Source organism: Netta rufina, assembly GCF_964035555.1.
Source record: "Netta rufina genome assembly, chromosome: Z".
Taxonomy (NCBI): Eukaryota; Metazoa; Chordata; class Aves; order Anseriformes; family Anatidae; genus Netta; species Netta rufina.
Window position 1 is genome coordinate 22,672,127 of NC_140126.1, and position 13,953 is coordinate 22,686,079.

The 13,953-nt window shown below is 37.9% G+C and overlaps 1 protein-coding gene across 1 annotated transcript in view; it reads left to right on the forward strand.

The window, feature by feature from the left end:
- Nucleotides 1–13,953, forward strand: part of ANKRD31 (ankyrin repeat domain 31) — a gene marked incomplete at both ends in the record, with an annotated part of 65,342 nt that overhangs the window by 24,198 nt on the left and 27,191 nt on the right. Inside the window, 6 exons of the mRNA XM_084305146.1 lie at nt 2,342–2,486; nt 4,922–4,983; nt 6,382–6,841; nt 7,557–7,802; nt 12,434–12,565; nt 13,722–13,864. Of these exons, the coding sequence (XP_084161272.1) occupies nt 2,342–2,486; nt 4,922–4,983; nt 6,382–6,841; nt 7,557–7,802; nt 12,434–12,565; nt 13,722–13,864 (1,188 nt within the window). The remainder of the gene's footprint in view (nt 1–2,341; nt 2,487–4,921; nt 4,984–6,381; nt 6,842–7,556; nt 7,803–12,433; nt 12,566–13,721; nt 13,865–13,953) is intronic.

The window sequence follows — 13,953 nt, forward strand, 5'->3', positions numbered from 1 at the left end:
CTTTTGGATAACATTTTTTTCTGAGACCAAGCCCCAGGCTTGGTTTCTACCTGCAGTCAAGAGATTGCAGACTCTTGGGGGTTCATGAAATATTTCTGAGATCACTGAAAGTACCTAAGCTACCGTGTCCATGGTTGGGCATGAAGGACTCTGCATCTCCACAAGTAATATTGAAGGATCAGCAACTTGAACAGTGTTGTAAAAACACTGGTCTCTGCTAGTTCACTTGGGACACTTCTGCACTGGGCTTACATGGCAAGGTTTTGGTAACAGGGGTGGCCTCTTTGAGCAGAGCCCAGCAGCTGCCCCATGTCAGATCAGAGCCAGCTCCAGACGGCTCCAAAAGGGACCCGCTGCTGGACAGAGCCAAGCCAAGAGCAATGCTGGCTGGGCCTCTGGGAGAGCAGATCAAAGAAAGGGGAAAAAAAACTGCTGCACCTCAGCAGCTGGGAGAGAGGAGTGAGCAGCAGCCCTGCAGCCCCCAAGTGAGTGCAGCAGGAGAGCAGGAGGTGCTGCAGGCAGGCAGCAGCAGTTCCCCTGCGGGCTGTGCAGGGAGAGGCCCCTGGTGGAGCAGGCTGTCCCCCTGCAGCCCATGGGTCCCACATGGAGCAGATCTCCACGCTGCAGACCCCCATGGGTGGAGGAGCCCCCGGTGGAGCAGGGGCCAAGGAAGGAGCGGTGGAGACGAAGCATCAGGGACTGACTGCAGCCCCCATTCCCCATTTCCATGTGTTACTTGGTGGGAGGAGGTAGAAGGCAGAAGGTAAATGGGGGTAGAAGGTAGATGGGGGGAAGGTGGTTGTATTTTGCTTTTATTTTCTTCACTGCTCTGGCCTGCAAGTGATAGGTCATAAATTATATTATTCTCCCTATGCTGAGTCTGTTTTGCCTGTGACGAAAATTGATGAGTGAGCTCCCTGTCCTTATCTCAGTCCTTTAGCCTTTTCTATTTCGTTCTCCTTTCCCTTTGAGGAGTGGGAGTGAGAGAGTGGTTGTGGTGGAGTTTGGCTGCCCAGCTGGGTAAAACCACCACAGCATCAACATCAATCAACACAAAGCTGAGTTATGAGTTATCTGAGCTGGCATATTCACAGGGAATGGTACTGCACAGCAGGGCTCAGTACAGTTACATCACTGTAGTGGTCCAGCAGGCTTAATTTTTGCTGCTTTGGTAATATGGCATTTGTACGTGCTTCTTTAAAAGCTACTTTTTCTGCGTTGTGTTACTATTGTAGATTGGAAACACAGAATTTGACTGCCTCATTCCTTTCCCCACCTGCAATATTGCAAAATTAATTTCTTACTTCACAAAAATGGTAAGCATATGGAAGACTTTAAGACTTTCTCATAGTAAAATTAAGGAGGGGAGCATACACGTGTGATGTGCAGCTCAAAACCTCATTAAGGAAGAAGTTCTCAACATTCCTGTATGAAAGAGTTCATAGATTTGAGACAACTTGTGAAGGCCAAGAGGGTTTTTGCTGTGAATTGAATACTTTTTTTTTATTTGCTTTGTTGTTAGAAGAATGTATGAATTGAGCAAACTTTGCTAGCAATTCTATCAGTAGCAATCTGCTTAGAAGGAATGAGGGACTTTAAATGCATGGGTGAGAGATAATAGATGATAATAGATGTGGAACAGAGAGAATGGCAAAGGTACAAGTAAAAACACACTAGTGCTGGAATGAGACTGCAGCATTAGCCACAGAAAAGAAATCATCAGATTGTAAATTTTCCATGTTTTAAAAAAGTGTTCTTTAAAGCTAGGTGGAACATTTTGCCGAAGTGATCGTTTCGTGAACAACAACACAATCAGGCTTTGCATTTTGTAAAGAAGCTGAAATGTCAGTAAGACCGTCTGAATGGGTTTCCTTTGACCTGATGTACTTTATACATCTGAAATAGCTGCCAATTCCCTCTGCAGGCAAAAAGAGTCTCAATAAAGTACACACTTATAGTACACCGTATTTTCTCCCAAAGTAGATGTCTTAAGCAGGTAAACTGACTCATATCCTAAAATTGCTTGTTATTTTCCACCAGTTAAGGGCTTAGGGACTGATGAATCCTACCTTGTGTTTTGGGAGGCCGTGGCTTAGTGGCATCAGGTTAATCACTGGATACAATTTTTAAGCATAAAAACAAGATTTTAGAATAATTATGCATCTAGGAGAATACTTAAGATATATTAACTAGTAGAGGGAAGGACTATTTATTGTAGGCTTTAGATTTATTTTTAGTTGCTCATGTTCTCAAGTTCACCAGAGAGAAACATGTATAAAGAAGGAGTATGAAAAATATTGCCAGAAGAGAAACAATCTCAGAAAAAGCCTTGTTTTTCTAGGTGGCAGCATTATTGCTTTGGTATGGAGCTGATCCCTTATTAAAAAATGAGGAGGGGAAATGTGCATTAGAAGAAGCTTCTGACCAATCTATGAAGAGACTGCTTAAAAGCTATCTACTAAAATCCAGAGGAGATTCAGTATCAGGTGGGTATCCTGGTTTCAGGTAGGATAGAGTTAATTTTCCTCCTAGTAGCTGGTATGGTGCTGCAGCATTTAGGATGAGAAGAGTGCTGATTACACCCTGATGGTTTAATTGTTGCAGAGCAGTGCTTACACCAAGCCAAGGACGTTTCAGCTTCTCGCTCTGTCCTGCCAGCGGGCAGGCTGGGGGCGCAGCAGGAGCTGGGAGGGGACAGACCCAGGACAGCTGACCCCAACTGCCCAAAGGGGCATCCCGTACCGTATGGGGTCATGCTGATAAGATAAGGGTGGCTAGTGGGGTAGGGGGCCGGACTGCTCAGGGTTAGGCTGGGCATTGGTCAGCATGTGGTGAGCAACTGCATTGTGCATCACTTGTTTCGTACACATCATTATTAGCAGTACTATTATCATTATTATTATTATTTTCCTTTACTTTCTATCCTAATAAACTGTCTTTACCTCTACCCATAGGCTGCCATTTTTTTCCGGTTCTCTCCTCCACCCCATGGGGGGCGAGGGGAGGGTGAGTGAAAGGCTGTGTGGTGCTTAGCTGCCCCCTGTGTTAAACCACAACAGTGGAGAAATTGTGCTGACATATTATCGTTATTTAATGAAGGAACTCAGAACATCCGTTTCACAATATTTCCCTAAATATAGATAGTAATTCCACGGACTTGACTTTAGTTAAGGCTTGGCCTTAGCTGCTGATGTTAGGGCAGGGACTAGGGTTAAGTTACAATTTAGGGGTAATAGTGTAGCTGAACTACCATAAAGACTGAGTTTGCAGGGTGTTGGTAGGAGAATGTTTAGGCTAAGACGAGAGTTGGATCCTGTACCGTCTTAGGAGGTAAGTTGAGAAGACAATTCAGAAGGGGCTGTTTGGTCAGGGGCAGATCTAAAGTAGTGCCACAAGGTAAGCCTTGATTAGAGGTGGAATTAGGACTGTTGGACCCTGATGAGTCTGTTTGGGATGTAGCAGATTTCAGTGTGGAAGGAATACCCAGAATAAACTTAGAGTCAGGGCTGTAAGAATCATATTGTGGCTTGGGTTGGAAGGGATCTTAAAGAACAGCTACTTCCAACCCCCCTGCCATGGATCACTAAATCAGCTTGCTCCGGGCCTCGTCCAACGTGGTCTTGAACATCTCCAGGGATGAGGCATCCAGTGCTTCTCTGGGCAACCTGTGTCAGAGCCTCTCCACCCTCTGAGTGAAGAATTTCCACCTAATCTCTGATCTAAATCTCCCCTCTTTTAATTTAGAACCATTCCCCCATGGTTTTAAAGGAGTAAGGAGTGGGCAGAAATTACTGGCTTCAAATATGAGGGAAATAGAAATTAAAGCTGCTGGCAGGGATTGCTGTACTTAGGAGCTTAAGGCTGCTGTACTATGGTTTAAGGCTGCAGCCACCAAAAATCATCTTGATATTCTGATTCTTACAAAGATTGGTGGGATAGGACTATGTTCAAAATTAGAGTTTGGATTAGGATTTGGCCTAGTCAGTGTTCAGTAGCTGGGCCATTAGGCTTGATTTAGGACTAAGACTGGCAGGAGCCACTGGACTAACAGTGATCCTAGGGCTAGAGTTAACATCTGGTAAGGGAGATTCCCAGAACTGTTAGAAAAAGAGTTACCATGCTGTGAAATGCCTGTTAAATTTGAGGCTGGTTCCATCATAGGTTGTTGGGCAAGAGTTGGGGTTCATGTTGCAGTGAAAGTAACAAAGGGTGATGAGCTAGATTTTTGTTCAATATGGCATGGCCAGTCTAGTTTTAAGAATACATTGAGAAAAAAATGAATAAATTGACTTGGGTGGATTAAATAAGTATATTAATATCTAAGGCCAGAACCTGGTAGCTGCTGTACTCTTTTTTTTGCCATTTTGTCAGCACGGGGAGCAGCTGGAATGCTGAAGCAATCCACCAGCAAGGCACTGAACTGGTGCTAGGAAATATCCCTCCTTGTTTGTATACCAATGGCCTGGCTTTAGCTACTTCATCCCCTTCCCTGCCAAAGTACGGTATGCAGGGAAAGACGTAAGTATCCCATTATCACTGGCTTCAGAAAAGTCTCTTGGGAACCAGAGGTGCCTATTTTAAGTTAGGGAAGCATAGTAGCTCCTCTAAGTTTCAAAAAGAATTGCTCAAATCACTGATCTGAAAAATTTGGAAACATAATGTCAAACTCCAGTCCATCCTCTTCTGGTTTGTACGAAGTCCCTTCTGCAGTGAAGATTGGGCGTCAATATTTGGATATGTATTTGATGTATTGGTATGTTTTATATTCTAATAAAAACCCTGTGGCTTAGTAAGTTTCTGGACAGCTAAATGTGGTAGGTACTGTTGTACAAGATTTTGGACACAATACACAATATGTACAAAGCAAATAATTATGGTCCCTTTTCAGTAATCATTCCCTTCTGTCTTATTTTCTTTTCAGGTGGAGATGATGCAGAGAATACATTAAGTGCTCAAAGTGTAGATGATATAAACCTGCACCGGGTACATTTTTACAAAGATGTACAAAGAATTCTGATGTTAATTTGATGCTGGACAGTTATGGGATTGCTAGCTCTCTTCAGGAAACTGAAGCAGACAACTGTTTCTGAAATGTGTTTCAAAAACAGCACATAATGTACTAGATGCTTTGTATCCAGGAGGGACTGAGGCAGGGTGACATTCAACACTATGCCAAATCTTTGGCAAACAGTTGCTGATCCTTGATGTTACTTGGGATAAGCTGCAGCCTCATGAAGATGCAAGACAGAGGCAATCAGCTGTCTCTCGTGAACAGTGGTTCTTACTGAGTTTTTGCAAGTGCTGTAGTGGTAATTTACAACAACCATGGTACATCAGTGCCTCTTAGTAGTTGTAGAAACCTGACTGAAACTGCAAAATATTGTCTGTCTGGTAGTACTTGGATAGCTGCTTCTTGCAGCCATGCATTAAATTGTATTTATTTGGTTTCGATAGGAGAAGATTAGGCAGCTACTGCCTTGCTCAAGGTTGCAGATAGCACAGTTCAACATACTAAACTTACTAAAGCATCAAAGTTTTTGCTTAAAATGAACAAAGAAATTTGTTAAAATTTACAAAAAAAATAAAATAAAATACAGTTCTTTGGGATAGTGAAGGCAGAAAACAATGGGGAAAAAAAAATACACATTCAAAAACGCAAATATATCTGTTACTGATATAACAGAGGCTACGGACAAAACTAAAACTGCTCAGAAATAGTGTTACTCAGAGTTCATAAACATGAGAAATATTTGTCTTCTTTATATCCACCTGTATACCAAGGAACAATTAAATTACAGAAAACATGTTTCCCTGATGCTGGATGTAACAAAACAGGCATCACTGTTGTTGTTTCCAGTTATAATTGCTGCATTCCAGTTAATTCAGGAAAACTGAGCTTGCTAAATTGGACAGGACTGCAACAGGAACATGAATTTAACAGTGACAACAATGAAAATCAATTTAAAAAAAGAAAAAAGGCAGAAATGGCAGAAGTTCAGCAATTCTGCCCTAATAGGGGAGGTGATCACCAGTTTGTGTTTCTTTGCATCATTGTTTTCTGGATAAAAAGTGTCTGTACAGCATTCGGAGACTACTGATTTAAGAGAACCTGATTCTCAGTCAATTTTTGCTTTGACTTCCTCTCACAATGTATCTGCTGTAAAGTCATAACAGGAAATCCAAGAATTAGGAGAGTGATCAACGTCTCAAGCAGAGTAACAGTAATAGTTTGACTGATGGGAATCTAAATACTGATATGAGAGTACCTTCAGATCAAATCATTTCTTTGCAAAACTTGACAAATAAAGTTAAATTTAATGTTGATGGAAATGAAATGAATAGGATCTGATTTTAAAACTTTCTTTGCCTTTGTTTGTACAGATTTCCTTACAGACAGATGAGTCTGTACTAGCAGGTGCGAAGCTTACTGGTACAGGGAGTGCAGACATATTGCAACAGACTACTGTAAATGAGGTGCAAAACATTCATATTGATATATTGGATGATGGAACCAGCTGCATTGAACAGACACCTCAAACAAATACAGAAGCAATCGTGGCATGTGAGCTTTCAGCAGCTACTAGTGGAGAAAGTGTTTCTAGAAGTCTTTCTAATTCTACTGGTGGTGCACTAAGTACCATTGAAGAAAAAGCTCCACGACCAGAGAAAGGATGGAGGATCCTGCTTAATGCAGAAGAAGGTGCTGGAGGCTGTCCAACTGAAGCAACTGAAAATGCTAGTACTATAGAGATCCATTTTACAGCTTTACAACTCCATGAAAATGAAGCACATCAAATTAAACATAAGAGTCAGGAGCTTCAGGAGGCCAATTCAAAATCAGGTTTGCATTTCAGTATTAAGACAGACAAGAAAGCTCCTTATTCATTTCAGACTGTGTAAAATGCACAGAAAGAAACCTCCCAGAAAATGCCTACAATGTTTTTATTTGTAAATAATTATTTTATCTGTTTGTTATAAGCATTCTGTGTATTTTACTTAAAAAAAAAAACAAAACACCAACAAAACACACACAAAAATTAAAAAAAAAAATCACAGCTGTGGATTTCCAGAGCATGTTTATCGTCACGAATAAATGGCAAAAACAGAGAATATGTTTTGGTACAGCCCACCATGCCAGATTAACTATTTGGTCATTTTTGCCTTTTTTTTTTTTTTTTTTGGGGGGGGGGGGGAGGCTATTTTATATAAATGTCTCCATTGTGTTTATCAAAATGTGACCAGAATGTTTGTTACATTAATCATTAATTAGAGTGAATTTCTTAAGCACCTTATTTTTTTAATACTTACAAATCAATAAAGGCCCTTTTTTCACAACAGAATCTTTGACTCTTTTGGATTCAATCTCAGTACATTAACATACAGTGAATAGTGAACAAACTATTTATTATGTTAAAGTATTTTCAAAAATTGAGTGAGTACTGCAGTGGTATTTTAACCTAGACTAGGTGGTCATTTTAACATAAATTTTAACATCATTTAACACATTACAGTGTATTAAGGCATAGTTATTCCAAGTTCTTTTGTTAAAATGACAGGTGAAGGAGGGTTTGCTGGAATGAATGGAACAGAAGACATTGAAGAAAATGAAGAAGGAAGTAGAAAAAGCAATGTGTTCTCACAGTTAACTGAAGCAGAAGAAATCCAAACTAAAAAAATGAGATTAGACCTACAGGAGACAAGCCAAAAGACAGACTTGTGTTCTAGTAGCAGTAAATACAAGCTTTCATCTAATCAATCACAATTCAATCAAGCATCAGAACAGCTAACGTCTAAGAAATCAGGTGAAAGGTTAATTATATTTTATTGAAAGAGTGTTGCTGTTTTCTTCCCCAGACATACAGGAGGAAGGCTTCTTGTAATACCGGAGTGAAAGCATGGAAAAATATGAATAGAATACTAAACAAATAGTCTTGTGAGTTACAAATACTTGAAATATTGCCAGAAATCAGTTTTAAAGAATGGGTATTCTTACTCTGTTTTATGTACGTTGCATTCATCAGTCTCTTCAGCGTGGTAATTGAGGAGATGCAGAATCGTACCTGGGAGCTTTAAATAACACTAAATTGATACCCAGGTAACTAAGTTACTTAAATGAGAGTTTGATACTAAATTGGTCTTCAGTGAGGTATTTAATATATCAGGTAAAATTGCCTCTCAGTGTACCTGACACACATATATTCACTTATATTTTTATATACTATATATATTAGGCACAAATCAGCATACACTTAGGCTGAACCTACTTCAGTAGGAGGCTCTAGTGCCCTGCAACAAGCTCTTCTGCCTGCTCATATATTTTTCTGTTTAAAAGTTTCATCACATGTGTTAAGACTTACATTTATTTTGAAGTCTTGCCTTCACAATAAAGCCCTGATCCAACAGATTATTCATCATAACCCCCAAGTATTTTTCAGTTACGTCTTTTTGATGTAAAAAAAAAAAAACAAAAAACATTTTTTTTTCTGGAACCACCATAGTACTCAAGACTTATAAAATCAAAGCCCATTGTTCAGATGGGATGCCTCCTCTTTTAAAACCTTTGAATGTAATGTATCTGGACTGCTGATTCAGAAACATTTATTTTCATTACATTTTGGCATTCTTCTTAATTTGTGTTGAAATGAGAAGTACCATGTCATTAAAAGACAAGAATTCCTTGTATAGCTTTGCCTAGGTGCAGAATGGAGTATTTGTCTTCATTGTTATCTCAGAGAATTCTGAAATTTCTGTCTGGTAATTACAAGTTTGAGGAATTTGTTTTTGCTTTAATATATCTGTAAATACTGCCTTTTTAGGATTTTTGCTGGCTGTGACTATTTCCTTGTATTCCTTTGTTTTTCCATATCATTCTTCTACAGCTTACTTGTATTTTCTATTATACACATTTATATACACATTGTATACATTTTTTCATTTTTCATTTTTCATTTAATATTCCACTCTCTCCCAGGCCTCTAACCTGGCCTTCCTAAGCCAGACTTGACATGGCTTCTGTGAAAAGTAGTTGTGTCTTGCAAAATACTATTTCTGTTTCTACCTTTGCTGGCAACAATTGACTTCCTTTTGGTGACTTTGATCTTGATGCTTACTAGTTTTATATGTTGAATTAAGGAATCACCAACTAATCTTGGCAACGTCCTGTAACAGTCATGATGCCATGACAAAATTAACAAGTAAACTACACAAGGTTCTTGCTGATCTTTTCTCTTTTATGGTCACAGTCTTCTTGTTCTCTTCCGTCTTCAGTTGTACAGAATTCTGTTTCCTTATTCTGTCTCAGGTGGTTTCTGTTTTTCAATCCATCTCAGATTTCTGTTGTCTTGAACTTCCGGCCTGCAAGCTCTTGTATTCCTTTGGAAATGAAAGGGTGGGTGGAAAGCAGTCAATGCTTCTTTCTACTTACTGTTCTGCAATATTTGGCAGTGTCAATACTTAGCTTTCCTATCTCCAAATTGGTTCCTCCTGTTGTAGGAAACACTTTTTGCATCATTCTGGAAAGAAAACATGGCATAATTGATACATGACACCATCTGCTTCTAATTATTGCAAGAATAAACACTTCTGACTATCATTCCTTTCCCTCTGAATGTCCTTCTCTGCAGCTCGTATGCTTCTGCTCAGTATTTATAGTGAGGTGTGTACACCTTGATACATTTTGGATTTTATTTTACTTTACATGTTTTATCTCCTTTACACATAATTCAGAATTTTAATAAACTTTATCCCAAACATGGGTCTTAAATTTTGGTGTCCTGTGGAATATCATTTCACAGATCACTTTTTTTTTTTTTTTTAACTTTTTTTTTTTTTTTTAGGTTTGTTTTCAAGAGAGATTCTACGGGTAGTATGTTTTTTTTTTTGGTTTTTTTGTTTTTTTTTTTTTCTGCTAAAATTTAATTATTTCCTTCATTGCAGAAGAACGTTGCTGTTTGACAGGTCATGGGAGAAAATGTAGCTCTTTTTATAACTGAATGCATTAATCACTTTGGAGACTGGGAAAATGGCATTCAGATGCAGCAGAAAAAGTGGAAGATAGGGTAATGTTTGCTGGCTTGCAGCATTTTCACATGTTTTTGTTGTTTCATGCCTTTTCTTCATTAACTGGCTTTTGTATCTTAGCTGCTTGTTATGTGTCCTAGTGACCTTCCTTATGCTATTTTATTTTTGAATAAATAATTCCTATTCCTAAATGGACACATACACAGTGCCACTTTTATCTACATTCAGTCACCTGTTAGGGTCTCAACATTCATACTCTGCTTACAGAGAATTGATTTGTGGGAAAAATTACTCAGACCAGTGGTGAAGTATACTAATATCTGAAGAAGCTGTTGAAGTATTGCTGCTTAATCAAATCTAACTTGGCTACTGTAACCTCTCCACCTTGTCTTTGTTCTGGCAGTTACTAGATCTCGTATTTGCCAAGATCCTGATCCTTCCTGCTTATGATACACCTGGCAATGTACTTCATGGAAAACTTTATGATTCACATACCAATGTCACATTATGCTTTTGCAAATGTTTCCTAACAAGCATGAAGAATACTGTTGTGCATCACAACTTAACTGGAAAACTTTGCAATTATTTCTGTTCACTTGCAGCCAATATTGCTAAGGGTCATTAGCTTAATGTGCTGTTGTGCACCCCTTTTTTTTCTTTTCTCCTTCATCTCCATAAAGAGTCCCTAGGACATTTTTCCATGAATCAAAGGAAAAAAAAAAAAAAAGCAAGGACCAGAAAGTGGATGATTGCTTTGGGAGTTCAGACCCAGAAGCTTTTAGACAAAATACAGTACATTATCTTACAGAAGAGTAGGTCTCAGGCTGGAGTATTTCAATAATGTGCTCCCTTCTGCATGCTCTAGAATCATAGTTTTCATTTGAAAAAGAAAGTCTTCAGCTATTTTGTTTGCCAATACGATGTGGGCCAAGCACATTCATTACAAAGCTGGCTGCCCAAATGCCTTTTGACAGGTTATAAATGGCCTATGTTGAGCTCTGTGCTGCCACGGTCTCACTGCAGCAGGATCTGAATGAGCTAAAGTTAATATGGATATATCCTCACCACATGTTTATCTTTAATATATTTGCAATATATCTTTCTTATGCTTCCAAACAGTCCTAGATGACAAGCTCAGTAGTTTACAATAAAGAAAACCTTGGAAAGACGGATTTTCCATGAGGCAGAAGGAACCTAAGCTGTCAAATCACAAAAGATGTTTGATAGCAATGGTTACTGGTAACTGAAAATATCTGAGAAGACAACTTATCTGATGAGAAGAGGAAAATGGGGATGCAGGGACTAATTGTTCATATAAATACTTACAAAAAATGGATAAGATTTGCAAAATTCTTACTTGAAGCCTGTTTTTCTTTTTTAGATGTATTTCAGATTTCTAAGAAATTGGGGAAAGGACCAAATGAATTATTATAATTTTTTTTTTTTTTGAAACTCTGATAGCACAGTATTAAAACAGTAAGAACAGGATTAAAAAAAAAAAAAAAAAAAAGCTAATGTGTGATAGAGCTTTTGAAGATTTATACATGCTTTGAATATTGAAACATGTCTTTTGGGGGCCTTACTCTATATGTAGAATTAATACTTTTTTAATCTGCTTTTTTTCTTTGTATCACCTCCAATTTTATGCCTGTTACCTGAAGCCTGAGAATTAGCACCTATTTGATCATATGATACTGTTTAAAGCAGACATATTTTTTTTGTGAACCAATAAGAAAAGGATTAAATCAAGTTTATTTACCCTCATGAGTCCGGTGCTGCACCGGTTTAATTAAAAGGCAGTTCAGCTGTGTTAGATGACATTAATCAAAAATATATAATTTGTCTATGGGATTTTGTTACATCATAGCTGTAGAAATATCTTCTGTAGAAATGTATGGCTTCCATAATAAAGAATCCAGAATGGAGAAGTGGTAATGGTCAACACTCCACTTTTATGTACTTTCTTAAATACTTTAATTTGCAATTTTAATATATCTGGCAGGTATGCCTGGTAACTTACAAGAAATTTATGGAGAAATGTGACAAGCTTCCTACCACGATATGTTATAAAACTGTTCGACCTTGTTATCTTTTCAGTTCATCCCTGAACTGTTGTACCCTTCTTAAGTCATCTAGATCTGAACTGTGTATGTTTTGGCATCGAATGAGTTTGTTTTCCACACTATTATGCAGTACTTTTCTAAACTTTTGATATAGTCAGTTAATAATACTGACTAATTAAGGTCACAGTATTGCACAAATTTACAGTAATCCAAATGAGTTAGGAAACTTAATCCCTCTTATAATTAAACGTTTTTTATTGTTCATTTTGAGCATCCAATATGTGTTCAGAATCTTCCCTATCTAACAGAAGGGAAAATGTAATTTTACATGTTACCTGTAAATACAACAGGTGGATCAAAGAAGAAAAAGAGAAATGAAAAAGGAGAAACTAAGCTGCATATTGCTGCTAGGAGAGGAAATTTGTCTTTGGTGAAAACTCTGATATCATCTGGAATTCTTGTCAATGAACAGGACAATGCAGGTTTGAATATGGCTCTCATGAACTTGTTTTAAATATAGTTTTATGTAACGTGTATATTTGGTTTTATGTAATTCATATAATTTCAATATAATTATGTATTCTTGATTTATTTTTGAGATTCTTGAAACTGTTCAACCACAATCCTGTAGCAAATAGCTTCTCTTCATTAGTGTTACATATTTATTAAATAAACATAGTTTGTATTTTTTTGTTCAAATGTTTTTGTAACAATTACAAATAAGACATATTAATTCTTGGAAATATAGTGTTCAGCAGAGCAAAGGTGCTGTTATGACTGCATATTAGTGCTTATAAAGTCATACATGCACACGTACATTTATCACATACAGCATTTATACGAAGCCCTTATAGTGATGGGGTGTGTGACAAACTGTGGAGAGTTGTTCTATTTTTTATATTTATGACTACTTTAAACTCATTTCTTCTCTCCTGATGTGTGGGCTTACTGGTAAGGGTAAGTGTGTCTACTTTAGTATTTGATTCCAAACTTTTCAGATGGGTAAAGGAGAAGAGGGGAGGAAGTCATTTAGTCAGTTCAAGCAGTCAGTGAACCTCTGGATTTGTGCCGCGGAATGGAGCAAATGCAGCCTTTCCCTCAGCAGGGACATTAATCAGGATATGCTCCTCTGTTGAAGAGCACACTGTCAGAGAGTGTATGGAAGGTTGGTAACCGTGAGACCTACAGCCTCTATTAAATTTGACTGGAATAGACCAGTGGCCTGGGAAGTTCAGAGGGAGCTGATGCTCTTGATGAATATATACTCATTTGTGAAGCACAATCACACGAATCGTATTTCCTTAGGAAATTTTCCTTGGGAAATAAGGGTAAAAATCATACAAATTTCTTACTCTTTCTACTCAACATTTTTTGTTTGTATCTTCTATTGTTTCTAGTGGTGTAGTAGAGAAGTAAAAAATATTTTTCTAGCTAATGCTGGATACAGTTTTCGCTGAAGTAAGCTGAATTACACAGGAAATAATTTATATTAGTATGGTGATTCTTTGTTTAAAGTTAGTCTTAAAGATAATAATCCAATGTGTATTTTAAAGCAAACACCGCAAAATTGTGTAATTGCTATTTAATGATTTGTGTGGATGTTTCCAAATCAGATCCATGTCGTCTTGCTTTGATTAGGTTGGACAGCACTTCACGAAGCTTCCAATGGTGGTTTTACTGAAGTGATCTTAGAATTACTGAAAGCTGGTGCTAATGTTAACAGCAGAAGCATGGATGGTGTTTTGCCCATACATGATGCTGTTTCTGGCAATTATTTGGAGGTACATTTTTCTTTTAATTACGCTACCTAAACCTGATGTCCAGGAGTGAGCCAGCAAAGTAAAATGCTGGTTTAAATAAGAAAAGTCAA